This window comes from Callithrix jacchus, chromosome 15 (assembly GCF_049354715.1).
Source record: "Callithrix jacchus isolate 240 chromosome 15, calJac240_pri, whole genome shotgun sequence".
Classification (NCBI taxonomy): Eukaryota; Metazoa; Chordata; class Mammalia; order Primates; family Cebidae; genus Callithrix; species Callithrix jacchus.
Genome location: NC_133516.1, coordinates 81815842 through 81837135, shown reverse-complemented (window position 1 = coordinate 81837135; position 21294 = coordinate 81815842). Strand labels below are relative to the sequence as shown.

The window sequence follows — 21294 nt, the reverse complement described above, 5'->3', positions numbered from 1 at the left end:
TGTGTACCTACGCAACTATCTTGCATGTTCTGCACATGTAACCCACAACCTAAAATGCAATAAAAAAAGAAAGAAAATTAAGTGTCCTCCAGAAACAAAAGAAAATCACAAAATCATAATATATATCAACACCTCCACACACATAAATGAAGTATAATTAATAAAACTGCATTTTGCCAAAATGAAAAGTTGATCTAAAATGAAGAAATATGTTAAACTAACCTTGCTTCTATGTGTTAATTCTGGTCTATAAAGGATATACATTTCAAATTAACAACACTTGGCATCCATCCCCATAAAAAGATGTTATGAAAGAAGAAAGTAGAGAATACAGATATTTAAACTGCTAAAAATTCTTATCAAAAACAACCAGAGGTAGTTTGGATTTCACCTTCTAGATACAGAGCTGGTGTTTGCTCTTTCTTTAGCAACAACAAGAAAAAGCTGTACAAATTGCAAATTAACAACTTTTATTAAACTTATCAGAGAACTCAGGTGGTACTGCAAACAACTGCAGTTGACTCTTGAACAACATGGGCCTTAGGGGCAGCAGCTCCCCACCAATGCAATAAAAAATCTGTAAGTTTTGACTTCCCGAAAACTTAACAACTAATAGCCTACTGTTGACCAGTAGCTTTACAAATAACAATCGATTAATACCTATTTTGTATGTTATATGTATTATATACTGTATTCTTACAATTAAGCAACTTAGAGAAAAGAAAATCATAAGGAAGAGAAAATACATTTAGAGTACTATACTGTATTTATCAATATCACAAGTTTGTGTTATTTCTTTACAAGATGAATCACGTCTGAAATGGTGGATTACTGCAGCTGCAGACTTTGGTTTATAATATGTACCACACAATTCAGGTTTTTCTTGTAATGTCATGACTCTTTTTTGCTTGTTGGGAACATTCCCAGCATTATTTGTGGGACTTTTTATGGGTGCTGTGGTACAATTTAAGGTTTTTGGTATTGCACGAAACACAATGAAAAATATGTGAGCACCGGAAGGATCACTTTTTGCTGTGATATGCAATTTGCTGTAGAGATGAACTGCTTATGCGGAGATGACTAGTGTTACATGGCATTTTAAGCAGATATTTGCAATACTTCAGCTTGCTGCAATAGCAATAGGAGGTGGCTGTGAAATTATTTCAGCATTCTAGTATGGACTATAGTTAATTTTATACAGTTATGATTTAAAACGACATCATTACAGTTTTTTTATTTCTCTTGACTGCAAATGGCACCTGTACATTCTGTATTTGTGTTTATAAGTTTTAATAAATTTTATATTTTATGATAGATTTGTATATATTTTATGGTAGTAAATGATAATATAGACTAGTTATCTATATATATTCTACATATTCATGACATAGCTTTTCCTTACTTTTTTCTGATATTTTTCCACTGTTGTATGTTTTTTCAAATTGTCTCAAATCTCCAAAAACTTCCAATATATTTATTCAAAACTTATTGTGCATAAGTTGACCCATGCAGTTTAAAACCATGTTACTGAAGGGTCAACTGTAATTTGAAATCTGGGGAGAGAAAGGTGCATTCAGGGAGAAACAAGATTTTGCTTGCTTAGGGCAAACACCCTTGGAGGCCACTAAAGCCAATGGGAATATTTCGCAAAAAATTTTAAATGAATTTCTGAAAGTGAACATGAGCTAATATGAAGTTATAAAATCCCCTGGGGCTATAGATATAAGGCCTTTGTACCCTCTTACAGCACTTTCCTCCATGACCTTACCAAGCAACCACAAAGAAATCCAGAGAAAGCTTCCTTCAGGGTTCTTGCTGGAGACAGTAAACAGCAGCCAAAGCCAAATGTTCTCTACTTTTTCTACTGACAAAAGCCTCTAAAGGAGGAAGAGTAACAATACTGTCAATTTAGGGCACTGGATGAAATTCACTGCAGCTGGGAAAGAGGAACAGGAAAAAATCCCCAGGCAACCCTATCTTTAGAGGAGTGGAAAGACTATATGCCAGGCCTGCACAACTGCCAGAAGAGGAAGAGAAACACTTTTGAAGCTTATCCAGCAAAAAAAATGTGTTCACAGTACAAATAAGAGAACATTGTATCTACTGTTCACACACCAGTTTGCCAAAATTTAAGCTATATGATATGTAACGAGAAAAAATAACAGTAGATACAACTGGACAAACTGTAGGAGACAGATGCTCTCTGGGGAACAAAGACTGAGAAAAATCCTCACACCCTAAATACCAGGTATCTCTCAAGAAATTTGAAGCTTTGGTGCACTGAAGGTACCCATAGTAACAGTAAACTTCAAACCCAGTTTAACTGCTGGCTAGATTAATGCTAACCCTCACACTAAAGAACTAGAAAAAAAAAATCAGTTCATCTCCAAGCATAAAAACATTTATCTCCATATCTCTTGTCCTGTACATGTTCAGCATTCCACATAAATTTATGAGGTGTATGACAAGGCAAATACAGTCTCAAGAGACAAAGCAAGCATACTGATACATTTTAAGTTATAAGTTTTAAAATGTATATTTTAAGCCCTAGGACCATCACTAAAATTTTTTCAAGTATAAATGATAAGTCAATAGTGGAGATGAAATGGAAACATTAAAATGCTCAATTAAACCCATAGAACGCAGTTTCTTCATAGGGTCATTGGTCTTTATATTTTGTGGTGTTTTTGCAGTGGCCGGTACTGGTTTTTTCTTTCCATATTTAGTGCTTCCTTCAGGAGGTCTTGTAAGGCAGGCCTGGTGGTGACAAAATCTTTCAACATTTGCTTGTCTGGAAAGGATTTCATTTCTCTGCTTTTGATGCTTAGTTTCGCTGGATATGAAATTCTGGGTTGAAAATTTTATTAAGAATGTTGAATATTGGCCCCCTCCTGGGTTCAAGGTGTTCTTATGTCTCAGCCTCCCAAGTAGCTGGGATTACAGGCATGTACCACCATGCCTAGCTAACTTTTGTATTTTTAATAGAGACGGGGTTTCACCATGTTGGCCCGAGTGGTCTTGAACATTTGACCTCAGATAATCCATCCACCTTGGCCTCCCAAATTGCTGGGATTACAGGCATGAGTCGCTGTGCCTGACCCTTCTTTTTTTGTCCCATTTTTGTTATACATGTTGTATCTATATGTACTACAAATCCAAAAATACATGTTTAAATAAAATAATTATTAAATCTTATATGTCTATTAAGGAAATGACAAAAGTGTAGAGCAAGTATATATTTATAGAATCTGAATATATTTTTGCTTGTGATTCTTGGTTTTCTTCATTGGTTGCTGTAAATTCAAATTACCAACTAGTATTTTTTCCTTGTTCTAATGTAAGTTTACTCTCACCCACCTCTTTTGTGTTGTTATTGGGAAATATATATACAATTCCACAATATAATTTTATGTATATTGTTTTATATAATTGGTTTTTGAATGCATTAAAAAATGGTTGGAGAATAAATATGCAATTATACCATTTTAATTATCTACCTAGATACCTTTACTGATACTCTGTTCTTTGTGTGGATTTAAATTACTTGCTGATGTCTCTTTCAGCCTGAGGAACTTTCTTTAGTATTTTTTGTAAGACAGATTTGTTATCAACAAATTCTCAGTTTTTGTTTATCTGGAAATATTGTTATTTCCTCTTTATTTTTGAAAGACAGTTTTGCTTAACATAAGACTCTTGATTGACAGATTTTTTCTTCTACTATTTTGAATATGTCATTTCACATTCCACTGCCTTTCAGCCTCCATTGTTTCTGAAAGTTAGCTGTTAATAGTGTTCCTTTATACACAAGGAATCATTTTTCTCTTGCTGCTTTCAAGTTTTTTTTTTTTTTTGTTTTTGTTTTTAAGCATGTTTACTGGGATGTGTCTGGGTACAAATTTCTTTATCCTACTTGGAGTTTATTGAACTTCTGAAAGCATAGATAATATTTTCATCAAATTTAGGCAAGTTTTCAGCCAGTATTAAAAAAAAATTTTGTATTCCTTTTTTCTTTTTCTTCTGTTATTTTGATTATGTATATTGTTGTGATTAATGGTATTCCACATTTCTTTGAGATTGTTTATAGTCTGTCATTCTTTTTTCTGTTTTTTTTCTTCTGTACTTTTGCAATAATCTCCTTCTTGTTTTTCCAGCATCAGTCTCTTACACCCTCAAAATTGCTCTATTAAATGAAGTCACATTAATATTTTTCAAACACTGCTTTACACTTATCACTCCCTAACTTGAAAACTTCTCATAACTCTCCATTGTCTATATTGCAAATAAGTTGATTTGCTTCTTTGTACCTCATTAACACTATTTTCACAATTCCCTTCATGAATGTTTTAATCTAGTCGAATTGGCCTGTGAATGAAACCAGTTTTAATCTCTACTTCTGCAGCACTTTATGCTTATCACTCATTTCATTATAATACCTCTTACTGTCATTTTTACTAAATTTTTAATATACTAAATTTTAAGCCTCCAGAATTTAGTTTTTTAATATCATAACACTTGGCACAGTGCTCTGAATGTTAGGAATAGTAAGGAATGTAATTGTTGATAATCTTCTTACAAAAAAACATGACATTTAATTATGTTTCGATTACTGACAGTCAATACATATAATCAAAGTACAAAAATTCTCTCCCAAGAACAAACTGTTAGAGATGGAAATCGATGGAAAATGTTAGCTAAACAAGTAATTTTATAATTATTCTTTTCCACTGAAATCAATTGATGACTCATGTATATTGATTAAAATGCCTTAATATATACAAATGACTGCATGGATACTGTTTGTCCAATTAATGGTTTGAGAATTTAGTGAAGTGCTAGATAGAAAAGACATATAAACTAAGGGGAGTGAATCTCTTTCCTGGCCGTGTCACTTTTTAATTTCTCTCTATTCCCATATTATTATCAAAGTCAGTAATCTCCAACCATCTATTTCTCAGTCTTAACCCTATTTTTCAGACAAGTCCCTGAGCAAGTCTTCTCTTTGTAAGGCATTATGATCTACATATAATGTCAGCAATTTTATTTTACATATGGCATAGATACGTATTTTTTTGTACAATGTGAATGATTATGGTCAATTTTATATTATTTGTTTCTTCTTTAATCAACATAGGGTGAAATAAAGAAAAATCAATTTCAGAAAGAATGCCAAGCAGCAGATGTCGATTTGTTGTTTGTTAATTCCTTGCCCTTTAAACAAGTTGAATAAAACTACCTGGATATCCTATTTGGATTTCCTTATGTCATTCTGAAGCTAATCTGAAAATTTAAACCTTTGTGCATGTAAACTTCTCTCTACATAATAGACATGTGACTATAAACAACTATTGTAATACATGAATAAGGGTACTCAATGAAAAGTAAAAGGAAACAAGCATTGCATTATGGAACACATGCCAATTTAATCAAAATGAGACATAAACTGAAAGCATAACTAGAAAGATAAGCATGTTGTATGCTGAAGTAGCCTCACTTTCATTTCCTTCTCTTTTATATCCTTTATTCAAAATCTTATGGAGTCTAAACAGCACAACTCATCCCTTATAAGAAATTATCATTTTCATTTTATGCAAACCAAATGCATCATTAAAATGATTTTTTAAAATTATGAAATACAGTATCTATGTTCATTGTCTAATGGAAGTTTTAAAAAATGTATTTGATGGAAATAGAATGATTTTCATAGTTCATTATATGCTTTAAATAGCAAGTATTTCTCTGTATGAAAGGGGTTTTTATGTAGATAAAATATTGATTCTAGTATGGATTGTCATCATTGTCTTAGTCTATTTAATTCTGCTATAACAGAATACCACGCACTATGCAATTTATAAACATAGAGGATTATTTGGCTCGTGATTCTGGAGGTTGGAAAATCCAAGATTGAGGGGCAACATCTGATGAGGGACTTCTTACTGTGTTATAACAAGGTGGAAGGTATCACATGTTGAAATATTTGCAAGAGAGGGAAGGGGGCTCAGCTAATCCTTTCATCAGAAACCTACTGCCATAATAACTAAGCCATTCTCACAATAACTGTCTTAATTCATACATGAGAGCAAAGCCATTATGATCTAATTACCTCTTAAACATCCTATTCTTAACACTGCTGCATTGGGGATTAAGTTTCCAACACATGCGTTTTGGAGAACACATTCAAACCATAGCAATAGTAATACATTTGATTATATAGATAAGAATGTATGTGTGTGTCTTCAATTCTAAACTTATTTTGTCTTCAAACTTACATAATAAAAATAACTCCACATGAAATTAGATTTATATGAGAAGAATATGAAGCAATAAAAGTTATATAATTTTGCAGATACTTTATTAATTATATAGCAGATAATTATTGCAACTAAAGATTATTTACAAATTCAACAAAAATATTAGGATTCATAGACATGAGTTTATCCTATTATAACAAACACACAATTACATTATAATTCCTCTATCTTTAAATTCCTTCAAAGTTTTAATTCTTACAGATGAATAGAATTTAAATTAGATTTAATTAAATCTTGTGTTTTTCCTTTAGGAAAAAGTCAAAAAGAAGGAAGAAAATCTGAATCTTGTAAACCAATTCTTAAAGTAGAATACAAGACCTGCAAAAACAGGTATGCATTTTTAATTTAGGGAAAGAGGGATATGAAGCACAGACAATAAGGGCAGATGATCTTTAATGTTAATATATTGCTTACAGTTTTATATAATTATAAATATAGGTGGATCCTCTACATTAACAACAACTGACTTTTTGTTGTCTAATAGACATGTCTCTGATGATGATTATTATGAATATTGCAGATTACAAGTGTTAATTATTTGAGAATTCTTTTAAGCATCTAGATAAGTACTATACACACTAATGTTAACAGTAAAGGACTTTTGGCCCTGCATATTACAAGTAGCAGGATTTATTAAGCAGAAGCAATATGTCCATTGATACTGCATGTGAAAGAATTAAATACATAACCAAGTCTCGGCACGCTAAGATCTTACATTCTGAAGTTAGAAGATTATAGTTTGTTGGAAAGATAAAGTTATGTATATTAATGTAATAAAAAGTACTGAATTTTAAGATATTAGAAAATGAAGAAAAGAATAATATTAAGTAAAATATTATCTTATATTTAAATTATGTTACATTGATTCCTTTACTGTTATGTAATGCCCTTTGTCTTTTTTGATCTTTGTTGATTTAAAGTCTGTTTTATAAGAGACTAGTCATGCAACACCTGCTTTTTTGCTTTCCATTTGCCTGGTAAATTTTCTTCTATTTTTTATCTTGCACCTCTGTGTGTGTTTGCCAATTAGATGGGTCTCCTGAATACAGCACATTAATGGGTCTTGACTCTTTATACAATTTACCAGTCTGTGTCTATTCATTGGGGCATTTAGGTTTTTACATTTAAGGTTAATATTGTTATGTGTGAATTTGATCCTTTCATTATAATGCTAGCTGGTTATTTTGCCCATTAGTTGATGCAGTTTCTTCATAGTGTTGACGATCTTTACAGGTTGGTATGTTTTTGCAGTGGCTAGTACTGGTTTTTTCTTTCTATATCTAGTACTTCCTTCAGGAGCTCTTGTAAGGCAGGTTTGGTGGTAACAAAATCTCTCAGCATGTGCTTGTTTGTAAAGGATTTTATTTTTTATTCACTTATGAAGCTTAGGCTGGATGAAAAATTCTGGGTTGAAAATTCTTTTCTTGAGGAGGGATCCAAGATTGCTGATTAGCAGCAGCTCTGGATTGCAGCTCCCAGTGAGAGCGCAGAGGGTGAGTGGATGCCACATTTCCAGAAGGATTTTTATTGCCCATAGACCAGGAGATTCCTGGGTGGAGGAGCCCCACAAGTTGCCAGCACAGCTGTTTTGGCCAGCATGGCATGTCTCCAGTCAAAATACTCACACGGGTCCCGGCACGATTTCAGCTGGTGACTGGAGAGCCTGGGAGACAGAGGCACCCATTCAACTGATAAAAAGAGGATGAAAACTGGGAGCCAGAGTGAAAAATCATTCCTGAGTGAAAAATCTCCATGAATCTGTAGCATTGCTGTTTCAGCCAGCACAGTGGGTTGCCACATGGAAATCACACAGAACCAGGCACCATTTCAACAGGTGACTGGAATGCCTAGGAGACAGAGTTGCCCATTCAACTCATAAAAGGGGACTGAGGGCCTGGCGTGGTGGCTCAAGCCTGTAATCCCAGCACTTTGGGAGGCCGAGGCAGGTGGATAATGAGGTCAACAGATTGAGGTCAACATGGTGAAACCCCGTCTCTACTAAAAATACAAAAAATTAGCTGGGCATGGTGGCACATGCCTGTAATCCCAGCTACTCAGGAGGCTGAGGCAGGAGAATTGCCTGAACCCAGAAGGCGGTTGCGGTGAGCCGAGATCGCGCCATTGCACTCCAGCCTGAGTAACAAGAGCAAAACTCCATCTCAAAAAAAAAAAGGGACTGAAACAGGGAGCCAGGCCAGGAGATTCCTGGGTGGAAAAGCACCACAAGTCCCAAGTGCGGCTCTTTCATCTACATAAAATCTCACACAAATCTGGGCACCTTTCGAACTGGTGGCTGGAATGCCTCAGAGACAGAGTAACCAATTCAACTGAAAAAAATAAGGGGTCTGAGGCATGGAGCCAGGTGATCAGGCTCAGTTGGTCCCACACCCACAAAGACCAGCAATCTGAAATGCTCTGGATTGAGAGATTCACAGCAAGCAGAGCTGAAACCAGGACGGTCCAGCTCTGATGGGGAGAGGCGTCTGCCATTACCAAGGCAGTCTACCACTACCGAGGCAGTCCACCACTACCGAGGCAGCCTGCCATTGCTGAGGCAGTCCCTCATTACAGAGAGAGTCCACCGTTACAGAAGTGGGCTGCAATGGCCAAGGCAGTTCTGACTATACCCCTATAAACAGGACTGCAGGGAAGTTTATACAGCAGCTGGTTGGAGCCCACAGCAGCTCAGCAAAGCCTCTGCTGGCAGACTGTGACTAGGCTGCCTCCTTACTGGGCAGGGCAGCCCTGAAAAGCAGCAGCACAAACAGAAACTTACAAATAAAGCCCTACCTTCCCAGGACAGAGCACCTGGGGAAAAAAAGGTGGTTATGAGTTCTGCTGTGGCAGACTTAAACATAGCTGCCCAGCAGCTCTGAATGAAACAATGGAGCTCACAGCTAAGCACTTGAGTTCCTATAAAGAACAGACAGTCTCCTCAAGCAGCTGCCTGACCCCATATATCCAAAGTCACCTCATAAAGGAGAACTCAGACTGACATCTGGTGGGTATCCTTCTGGGACAAAGATAGCAGGATAAGAAACTAGCAGCAACCCTTACAGTTCTGCAGCCACTGCAGGTGATCCCCAGGCAAGCAGGGCCTGGAGTGGACCTCCAGCAGTCCTACAGCAGAGGGGCCTGAATGTTAAAAGGAAAACTAAGAAACAAAGAAATAACTTCATCATCAACAAACTGGATATTCACTCAGAGATCCCATCTTTAAGTCACCAACTACAAAGACCACAGGTAAATAAATCCACAAAGATGGGAAGAAACCAGTGCAAAAAGGATGAAAATACCTGAAACAAAAATACCTCTCCTCCTACAAGGGATGACAACTCCTCACCAGCAAGGGAACAAGGCTGGATGGAGAATGAGTCTGATGAATTGACAGAAACAGCCTTCAGAAGGTGGGTATTAAGAAATTTCTCTAAGCTAAAAGAACATGTTCTAACCCAATACAAAGAAACTAAGAATCTTGAAAAAAGGTTAGGCGAAATGCTAATGAGAATAAACAGCTTAGAGAGGAATATAAATGAATTGATGGAGCTGAAAAACACAACATGAGAACTTCATGAAGCATACACAAGTTTCAGTAGCTGAATCGACCAAGTGGAAGAAAAGATATCAGAGGTCGAAGATCAACTAATTAAATAAAATGAGAAGGCAAGATTAGAGAGAAAAGAGCAAAAAGAAATGAACAAAGCCTCCAACAAATATGGGACTATGTGAAAAGACCTAATCTATGTTTGATATGAGGTACCTGAATGTGATGGAGAGAATCAATCCAGGCTGGAAAATACTCTTCATGTTATTATCCAGGAAAACTACCCCAACCTAGTAAGGCAGGCCAATATTTTAGTCCAGGAAATACAGAGAGCATGACAAAGATACTCCTCAAGAAGAGCCACCCCAAGGCACATAATCGTCAGATTCACCAGAGTTGAAATGAAGGAGAAAATGCTAAGGGGAGCCAGAGAGAAAGGTCGGGTCACCCACAAAGGGAAGCCCATCAGACTAACAGTGATCTCTCAGCAGAAACCATACAAGCCAGAAGAGAGTGGGGGCCAATATTCAACATCCTTAAAGAAAAGAACTTTCAACCCAGAATTTCATATCAAGCCAAACTAAGTTTCATAAGTGAAGGAGAAATAAAATCTTTTATGAACAAGCAATTACCCAGAGATTTCATCACCACCAGACCTGCTTTACAAGAGCTCCTGAAAGAAGCACTAAACATAGAAAGGAACAACCAGTACCAGCCACTCCAGAAACATACGAAATAATGAAGAGCATGGACACAATGAAGAAACTGCATCAACTAACAGGCAAAACAACGAGCTAGCATCAAAATGACAGGATCAAATTTACACATAATATTAATCCTTAATGTAAATGGACTAAATGCCCCAATCAAAAGACACAGACTGGCAAATCAGACAAAAAGACAAAACCAATCAGTGTGCTGTATTCAGGAAACCCATCTCACATGCAAGGATATGCACAGGCTCAAAATAAAGGTATGTAGGAAGAATTACCAAGGAAATGGAGAGCAAAAACAAGCAGGAGTTGCAATTCTCGTCTCTGATAAAATAGACTTTAAACCAACAAAGATCAAAAGAGACAAAGAAGAACAATTACATAATGGTAAAAGGATCAATGCAACAAGAAGTGCTAATGATTCTAAACATATACACACCCAATACAAGAGCACCCAGATATATAAGGCAAGTTCTTAACGACTTACAAAGAGACTTATGCTCCCACACTATAATAATGGGAGACTTTAACACTCCACTGTCAATATTAGACAGATGAACGAGACAGAAAATTAACAAGGATATCCAGGATTTGAACTCAGACTGGACCAAGCAAACCTAATAGATATTGCAGAACTCTCCTTGCCAAATCCACAGAATATATATCACAGCTACTCTAAAATTGACCACATAATTGGAAGTAAATCACTCCTCAGCAAATGCAAAAGAAAGGAAGTCGTAAGAAACAGTCTCTCAGACCACAGTGCAATCAGAACTCAGAATTCAGAAACTAACTCAGAACCACACAACTTCATGGAAACAGAACAACTGGCTCTGGAATGTTGGCTGGATAAATAATGAACTGAAAGCAGATATAAAGATATTCTTCAAAACCAGTCGGAATGAAGATACAACATACCAGAATCTTTGGGACACATTTAAAGCAGTGTCTAGAGGAAAATATATAGCAACAAATGCCCATATAAGAAGCAAGGAAAGATCTAAAATTGACACCATTTTAAAAATTGAAAGAGCTAGAGGAGCAAGATCAAAAAACCTCGAAAGCTAGCAGAAGACAAGAATTAACTAAGATCAGAGCAGAACTGAAGGAGATAGAGACACAGGAAAAAAAAAAAAAAAACCTTCAAAAAATCAATAAATCCCAGGAGCTGGTTTTTTGAAAAGATCAACAATATAGACCACTAGCCAATTAATACAAAAGGGAAGAAAGAATAATCTAATAGATGCAATAAAAAATGATAAAGGAGATGTCACCGCAGATTCCACAGAAATAGAAACCACCATCAGAGATTATTACAAACTACTCTATGCACACAAACTAGTAAACCTGGAAGAAATGGATAAATTCCTGGACAATCCTCCCAAGCCTAAACCAGGAAGAAGTTGAAACCCTGAATAGACCAATAACAAGGGCTGAAGTTGAGGTAGCAATTAATAGCCTACCAACCAAAAAAAGCCCACGTCCAGATGGGTTCACAGCCAAATTCTACCAAACTTACAAAGAGGAGTTGATACCATTCCTTCTGAAACTATTCCAAACAATCCAAAAGGAGGGAATACTCCCCAATTCATTTTATGAGACCAAAAACATCCTGATACCAAAACTCGGCAGAGACTCAACAAGAAAAGAAAACTTCAGGCTGATATCTATGATGTACCTAGATGCAGAAATATTCAATACAATACTGACAAATCGATTGCAATAGCACAGCAAAAAGCTTATCCACCATGATCAAGTAGGCTTCATCCCAGGGATACAAGGCTGGTTCAAGATACACAAGTCTATAAACGTAATTCACCACATCAACAGAACCAAAGGCAAAAACCACATGATTATCTCAATAGATGCAGAGGACTTTGACAAAATTCAATAGCCCTTTATGCTAAAAACTCTCAATACACTAGGTATTGGTGAAACATATCTCAAAATAATAAAAGCTATTTACGACAAACCAACAGCCAATATCATACTGAATGGGCAAAAACTGGAAGCATTCCCTTTGAAATCTAGCACTAGACAAGGATGCCCTCTCTCGTCAATCCTATTCAATATAATATGGGAAGTTCTCGCCAGAGCAATCAGGCAAGAAAAAGAAATAAAGGGTATTCAATTAGGAAAGGAGGAAGTCAAATTGTCTCTATTTGCAGATGACATGATTGTATATTAAGAAGACCCTATCATCTCAGCCCAAAATCTCCTGAAACTGATAAGCAACTTCAGCAAAATCGCAGCATACAAAATCAATGTGCAAAAGTCACAAACACTCCTATACACCAATAACAGACTTAAAGAGAGCCAAATCAAGAATGAACTGCCATTCACAATTGCTACAAAGAGAATAAAGTACCTAGTAATACAAGTAACAAAGAACGTAAAGGGCCTCTTCAAGGGGAACTGCAAACCACTCTTCAACAAAAGAAGAAAGGACACAAACAGATTGAGAAATGTTCCATGCTCATGGTTAGGAAGAATCAATATCATGAAAATGGTCATACTGTGCAAAGTAATGAACAGATTCAATGCTATCCCCATCAAGCTACCAATGACCTTCATCACAGAACTGGAAAAAACCACCTTCAACTTCATATGGAACCAAAAGAGAGCCCACATAGCCAAGTCAATTTTAGCAAATAGAACAAAGCTGGAGGCATCATGCTAGCTGACTTCAAACTATGCTATAAGGCTACAGTAAGCAAAACAGCATGGCACTGGTACCAAAACAGAGATATAGACCAATGGAACAGAACAGAGGCCTCAGAGGCAACACCACACATCTACAACCATCTGATGATCTTTGACAAACCTGAGAAAAGCAATGGGGAAAGGATTCCCTGTTTAATAAATGGTGTTGAGAAAACTGGCTATCCATGTGAAGAAAGCAGAAACTGGACCCCTTCCTGGCACCTTACACTAAAATTAACTCCAGATGGATTAAAGACAAACATAAGACCCCACACCATAAAAACCCTAGAAGAAAATCTAGGCACAACCGTTCATGACATAGGCATAGGCAAGGACTTCATGACTAAAACACCAAAAGCATTGGCAACAAAAGCCAAAATAGACAAATGAGACCTAATCAAACTCCACAGCTTCTGCACAGCAAAAGAAACAGTCATTAGAGTGAATCAGCAACTAACAGAATGGGAAAAATTTTTTGCAATCTACCCATCTGACAAAGGGCTAATATCCAGAATCTGCAACAAACAAAGGGCAAATATCCAGAATCTGAAAACAGATTTACAATTAAAAAAAAAAAAACAAGCCCATTCAAAAGTGGGCAAAGGATATGAACAGACACTTTATGAAAGAAGACATATATGAGGCCAAGAAACATATGAAAAAATGTTCATCATCACTGGTCATTAGAGACATGCAAATCAAAACTACATTGAGATACCATCTCATGCCAGTTAGAATGGCAATCATTAAAAAGTCTGGAGACAACAGATGCTGGAGAGGATGTGGAGAAATAGGGACACTTTTACACTGTTTGTGGGAATGTAAATTAGTTCAATCATTATGGAAGACAGTGTGGCGATTCCTCAAGGACCTAGAAATAGAAATTCCATTTGACCCAGCAATCCCATTACTGGGTATATATCCAAAGAATTATAAAGTGTTCTATTATAAGGACACATGTGCACAAATGTTCATTGCAACACTTTGCTATTTACAATAGCAAAGACTTGTAACCAACCCAAAAGCCCATCGATGATAGATTGGACAGGAAAAATGTGGACCATATACACCATGGAATACTATGCAGCCACAAAAAAACAATGAGTTCATGTCCTTTGTAGGGACATGGATGAGCCTGGAAACCATCATTCTCAGCAAACTGACACAAGAACAGAAAATCAAACACCACATGTTCTCACTCATAGGTGGTACTGAACGATGAGAACACATGGACACCGGGAAGGGAGCATCACACTGGGGTCTGTTGGGGGGGAACTAGGCGAGGGACAGTGGGCGTGGGTAGTTTGGGAAGGATAGCGTGGTGAGAAATGCCAGATATAGGTGATGGGGAGGAAGGCAGCAAACCACACTGCCATGTATGTACCTATGCAACATTCTTGTATGTTCTTCACATGTACCCCAAAACCTAAAGTGCAATAAAATATTTTAATACAAAACAAAACAAGAAAACAAAAAAAAGAAAAGAAATTTTTTTTCTTTAACAGTATTGAATATTGGCCCCCACTCTCTTCTAGCTCGTAGTGTTTCTGCATAGAGATCCACTGTTAGTCTGATGAGCTTCCTTTTGTGGGTAATTCAACCTTTCTGTCTGGCTGCTCTCAACACTTTTTCCTTCATGTCAACTTTGATGAATCTGACAATTATTTGTCTTGGGGTTGCTCTTCTTGAGGAGTATCTTTGCGGTGGTCTCTGTATTTCCTGAATTTGAATTTTGGCCTGTCTTTCTAGGTTGGGGAAGTTCTCCTCTTTACTGGAATATTAATTTCAGGATATTATCCTGAAGGGTGTTTTCCAACTTGGTTTCCTTCTCCCTGTCACTTTCAGGTACACCAATTAAATATAGGTTTGGGCTTTTCACATAGTCTCATATTTCTCAAAGCTTTGTTTGTTCCTTTTCATCTTTTTTCTCTAATCTTGTCTTCACACTTTATATCATTAAGTTGATCTTCAGTCTCTGATAGGCTTTATTCTGCTTGATCAATTTGGTTATTGATACTTGTGTATATGTCATGAAGTTCTTTTGCTGTGCTTTTCAGCTCCATCAGGTCATTTATATTCTTCTCTAAACTGGTTATTCTAGTTAGCAATTCCTCTAATCTTTCTTTAAGGTTCTTAGCATCCTTGAATTCGGTTAGAACATGCTTTTTTAGCTCATAGGAATTTGTTATTACCCACCTCCTGAAGCTCACTTCTGTCTTTGTCTAACTCATTCTCCAGTTTTGTTCCCTTGCTGAAAAGGAGTTGTGATTCTTTGGAGGAGAAGAAGCATTCAGGTTTTTGGAATTTTCAGATCTTTTGTGCTGGTGTTTTCTCATCTTTGTGGATTTGTCTACCTTTGATATTTGTTGCTGGTGACCTTCGGATGGCGTTTTTGTCTGGATGTCCTTTTTGTTGATGTTGGTTGATGTTGATGGTATTCCTTTCTGTTTGTTAGTTTTCCATCTAACAGGTCCCTCTACTGGAGTTTTTTGGAGGTCCACTCCAGACCGTGTTTGGCTGGGTATCACCAGCAGAGTCTGCAGAACAGTGAAGAGTGCTGCCTGCTCCTTCCTCTGGAAGCTTTGTACCAGAGGGGCATCTGCCAGATGCCAGCTGGAGCTCTTCTGTATGAGTTGTCTGTCGACCCCTGCTGGGAGGTGTCTCCGAGTCAGGAGGCACAGGCCTCAGGGTCTCACTTGAAGAGGCAGTCTGTCTGTTAGCAGAGCTCAAGCAGAGTCCTGGGAGATCTGCTGCTCTCTTCAGAGCTGGCAGGCAGGAATGTTTAAGTTTACAGAAGCTGCACCTATAGCCGCCCTTTCCTTCAGGTGCTCTGTCCCAGGGAGATGGGAGTTTGATCTATAAGCCCCTGACTGGGGCTGCTGCCTTCCTTTCAGAGGTGTCCTGCCCAGAAAGGAGGAATCTAGAGAGGCAGTTTGGTTACAGTGGCTTTGCTGAGCAGTGGTGGGCTCTGCCCAGTTTGAACTTCCCAGTGACTTTGTTTATACTGTGAGGGGAAAACTGCCTACTCAAGCCTCAATAATGGCAGAGGCCCCTCCCCCCACGAACCTTGAGCATCCTAGGTCAACTTCAGACTGCTATGCTGGCAGCAAGAATTTCAAGCCAGTGGATCTTAGCTTGCTGGGCTTTGTGAGGGTAGGATCCACTGAGTTAGACCACTTGGCTCCCTGGTTTCATTCCTTTTTTCAACGGAGCTCTGTCTCACTGGTATTCCAATACCACTGTGGTATGGAAAAAAACAAAAAACAAAAAACTACAGCTAGCTCAGTGTCTGCCCAAATGATCGCCCAGTTTTGTGCTTGAAACGTGGTGTCCTAGTGGTGTAGGCACCCAAGGCAGTCTCCTGCTGTACAGATTGTGAAGATCATGAGAAAAGCAGAGTATCTGGGCCAGAATGCATCATTCCTCATGGCACAGTCCCTTGTGGCTTCCCTTGGTCAGCAGAGGGAATTCCTTGACCCCTTGCACTTCCCAGGTAAGGCAATGCCCCACCCTGCTTCAGCTCATCCTCTGTGGTTTACATCTACTTACTAACCAGTCCTAACTGGATGAGCCAGGTACCTCATTTGGAAATGCAGAAATCGCCCACCTTCTGCGTTAATCTAGCTGGGAGCTACAGACCGGAACTGTTCCTATTCAGTCATCTTGCCAGTGAAGATTCTGCTTCACTTTTATGTATTTTAAAAAATCTTTTCTCTTTCCTTCAGTTTTGGGGCATGAGAATTTCTTATAATTTTTATTGTGTTGTCTACTTTTATCTAGTCTTTGATTTTCTATAGACTAAGAAACTTGAAAGTCAAATTTGTAACATGAGAGCAAATAGATTCATATAAAAGCCTGAGAGGTTCTTTCATGACAAAGTATATATGCATGGACTTTATAACATCTATTTTGTTGTTCAGAGGTCTTTTAAAAAATAAATTTCTATAAGATGCTCAACAGTATTCAGTTTAATTCAGTTAAAACGTTTATTAGTTATTACTGTATACCCTGTGCTATGTGATTTGTTTTATGTTCTGAAATGAGATGCTTTAGAATTTATTATGTTCTAGCAGTAGAGGCAAGGACATAAACTGTTGGTTTCTTTTTTTTTTTTTTTTTTTTTTTTTTTTTTGGAGACGGAGTTTCGCTCTTGTTACCCAGGCTGGAGTGCAATGGCGCAATCTCGGCTCACCGCAACCTCCGCCCCCTGGGTTCAGGCAATTCTCCTGCCTCAGCCTCCTGAGTAGCTGGGATTACAGGCACGCACCACCGTGCCCAGCTAATTTTTTGTAATTTTTAGTAGAGACGGGGTTTCACCATGTTGACCAGGATGGTCTCGATCTGTTGACCTCGTGATCCACCCGCCTCGGCCTCCCAAAGTGCTGGGATTACAGGCTTGAGCCACCGCGCCCGGCCCAACTGTTGGTTTCTATACAACATGGAAGTTACTGTTATAGAGATATGCTGTGGGAGCACACAAAAAGAGTGCCTACGCCAGCCTTGAGGGGAGTAGGGAGGAGAAGCTGAAGAGAGATCAGGAAAATTATTTGGCAAGGAGATGCCTGAGATGGGACTTTATGGATGATCAGATGATGCCAAGCAAAGGAAGGAAGAGATGAAAGTGAAGAGAACATATTTTTAGAAATCAGAAACTCAAGTTAAGGCAAAGTAAAATAATAATTAAAATCACTGGCTTTGAAGTAAGATACTTATGTGACCTTAAAAATTTTAATTAAAATTTTAAAGTTTAGTTTTCTTATCAACAGTACCTATCTCACTATGATATTCATGAGAATTAAGTGAAATAATGGATAGAGCATTCAGTGTCCTCCGTTTGATGAAGATACATAGTGGGTTTCTTAATAAATATGTTACTATTACTATTGTCATCATTATTCCATGTTGTTTAAAGTATTCAAGTATTCTTAACTTTTTTCTAGTCAATGATAACCCAGCTATGTGTAAAGTAATTATTCATATTTTTAATGCAAAATAATCTTATTGATCATAATTACTGTCATCCCATTTACTTGTGTACATTAATAAATTGCTTCTATTTTTTGTGATTACTACTTTATTAGAAAAGTCACCTCTGGAGCTTAGCACACAAGGAGGTTAAAAAGCAGAGGGGCAGTGAGGTTAAGAGTACTAAAATTTATGCCACAGTAAAATAGGTCACAGTTAGGAAGAGGAATTACATAGCTATAGCTCTGCTCTACCTATTACACAGCAGAAACTGTACAGTTAAAAATCAGGATGGCCGTCACAGAAACAGGAAACTTAGGAAGAGCTCTACCATATAAGCTGCAGCAATAGGGTCTCTTACTGGACTGCATAGGTAGCACATATAAGGGATGTATTTTCTTTTTGCTTTTATTGCAGACCAACCATTCACAGACTTGCTTTACATTTTCAGGGATAAACAGACATGTATATGGGAATTATTTGTCCCCAATCACCAATATGCTTACTGACACTCCAACTAAGATGGGCTCCAGGCTTAATAGTTTTATCCTTTTCAAGAAAGGAATATTGATTTATATACCAACTACCACTAGAATTATTAGGTTTTCTGAAGCTAAAGAAAGTTATTTTCTGGTAGTCTTTTAATCTGTTCCTATCATGGCAGCCAACTAATAGGCTTTATGTATAATTAAATTCTCTAAACTTCAATATACCCATCTGTTAAATGGAGTAATTATCTCACTGGGATGTGATAAGGTTTAAATAAAAGAGTGCATGTAAACTTCTCCATGTGATGCCTACAGTATCATAAATACTCAATGTATGTTAGCATTTAATATTTATTATGTTAGACAACTTGTTTAATCTTGTTGCCTTCATTGGGACAAAACTTTAATCCTGTTTATTTTATGTATTTTACAAATTATATGTACAGTAAAATTAACTTTTTCTTTTGGTGTACAGTTTCATGTTTTTAAACACATGTATAGATTTCTAAAACTACCACCACAATAAGAATAAAGAATATTTCCATCATTTCTTACAACTCTCCTATTGTGTTCCTTTACAGTCACTCCTCTCCCCAACTCCCAAAGCTTAGCAACCACTGATCTGTTCTCTGTCACTATAGTTTTGTCTTTTGAGGACTGTTATATAAATGCAATTATATATTATGTAACCTTTTAAGCCTAGCTTCTTTCACTCAGTAGAATGCCTTTGAGATTCATCCAAGTTTTCTATTCATAATTTGTTATTTTTTGTTAATGCTTTCTTTAAGTTTAAGGACATTTCAAGTATATGGTTATTTATTTCTTTCATAAGAATCTATCTGATTCAGGAATTCCTTAATAGAATCTTTGTGTTAGGTAACACCTGAGACAGTTTAGTGCGGTACAACATTTAGTGTGGTACAGCATTATCAAGCAACTGTGTTCCTTTGACCACTAATGATATTCATGGAATAAAAAGGATCTGTAATCTAATAAATTTGAGAAATTACAAATTCTATAAAAGTAAATTGGATTGTTTACCTTATGATTTCTCAGAATTTTTAACATATGCCATGAAATGCAAAATTTCTAAACGGAGATACAGTTTTGCAAGTGCTTATCAAATTATCAAATTTAATGTTTTAATGTTGAACAACTACCAAATTGTATTCCACACTTTGGGAAACATTAAACTAAAAATGAAAAATGTGGGCTTTTGAGTCTGGTTTTGAATCTTTGTCCTGGTACTCACTAGCTGCTTGACTCTGAAACAAGTTTAATCTGCATTAATCTTACATAATCTTAATATACGTAAGATTCCTTATGTATAAATGGGACTAACAGTACTTTCTTCATCAAAGTTGTAATGAGGATTACACAAAATTTACTTTATATATACACATAGCACAATATATGCCACATGGTAAGCATTCAGTAAATTGTAGCTATTTATTACTAAAGGCAATATATAGAGGTGTTTAGAAGCATAGGCTTTGGAGTCTGATAGATTTCAATTTTCCTTAAATGTTGCTTCTTAGCTGTTATTTAACCTCATTAATAAAATGAGGACATAACTTATGAGGACTAAATGTGATAATTAAATATTTAGTACAGTTAGCAATGAGTGGTTCCCTGAGCACTTTCCTGAGGAAATAACTTTTTATTCAATCACTCAGTAATTTATAGAGAAATGCATATATATTAACAACTAACTTCAGACCCAGAGTATTCTGATGCGGAGTCATAATTAGAGCAGAAGAGGTTTTACTTCCTTTCAATATTGGAGAGGACCTACTTCCAATGTATATACAAAAAAGCAGGGGAGGTAAATTATTCCTTATTCTATGTTGGGATTAGTATTAGGGGATGAGAATAAATTCACCTACTTTTACACAAGAAAAAATAGATATTTATGGCCTTTATTAATATTTATAGTATACAGTTAAGCTTAATATTTATGAAAAGATACTACATACTCTTAAGTTGTGGCCTTCTTTTGCAAAACCAAGCAATAAACAAAGGTAAAATCTTTCATAGTATTTCATAAATAACTATATTAGAAATGCTTTTTAAATCTGGATAAATCTTATAAATAATATAAATATATGTTTTATAGAAATAATAAACGTGCTTTTTAGTAGCACCATTAGTAGGTTGGTCACTTACCATATCAAATCACTGGTGCAAGACTATTACTCAAATCAACTGAGGTAAAATAAGTTAAAGTATTTTTACTTATTTTGCTTGTAACTCAAATATTTACATCATAATATTAAGATAGAATAATAAATAGAAAATAGTACATGCATTTTACGTATAGGTTTGGATAGAACCTTTTTTAAAAAGCCCCCCTTTTGGTTATATAACCAGCATAAGATTAACAAATATCCCATTGATAATGTTTGGTGCCACACACAGTACAAAATGGAAGAGAAAAGGAAATCTTACAGAGTGATTTCTAGAGAAAAGTAGATTCTTCAGCTTATCAAATAGGATGTAAATGTAAGTGAATTATGTAGGTGAGCATTATATTCTCAAATAATTTGGTACAATAAAAGCCTCTAGTTCTTTTT

At 36.5% G+C, this 21294-nt stretch overlaps 1 protein-coding gene across 22 annotated transcripts in view; it reads left to right on the top strand.

The window, feature by feature from the left end:
• STXBP5L (syntaxin binding protein 5L) overlaps positions 1–21294 on the top strand; it is a 452700-nt gene that overhangs the window by 242746 nt on the left and 188660 nt on the right. For all 22 annotated transcript variants that reach the window (XM_078352051.1, XM_078352048.1, XM_035274086.3 and 19 more), the window contains one exon: positions 6560–6638. In XM_078352051.1, the coding sequence (XP_078208177.1) occupies positions 6560–6638 (79 nt within the window). The remainder of the gene's footprint in view (positions 1–6559; positions 6639–21294) is intronic.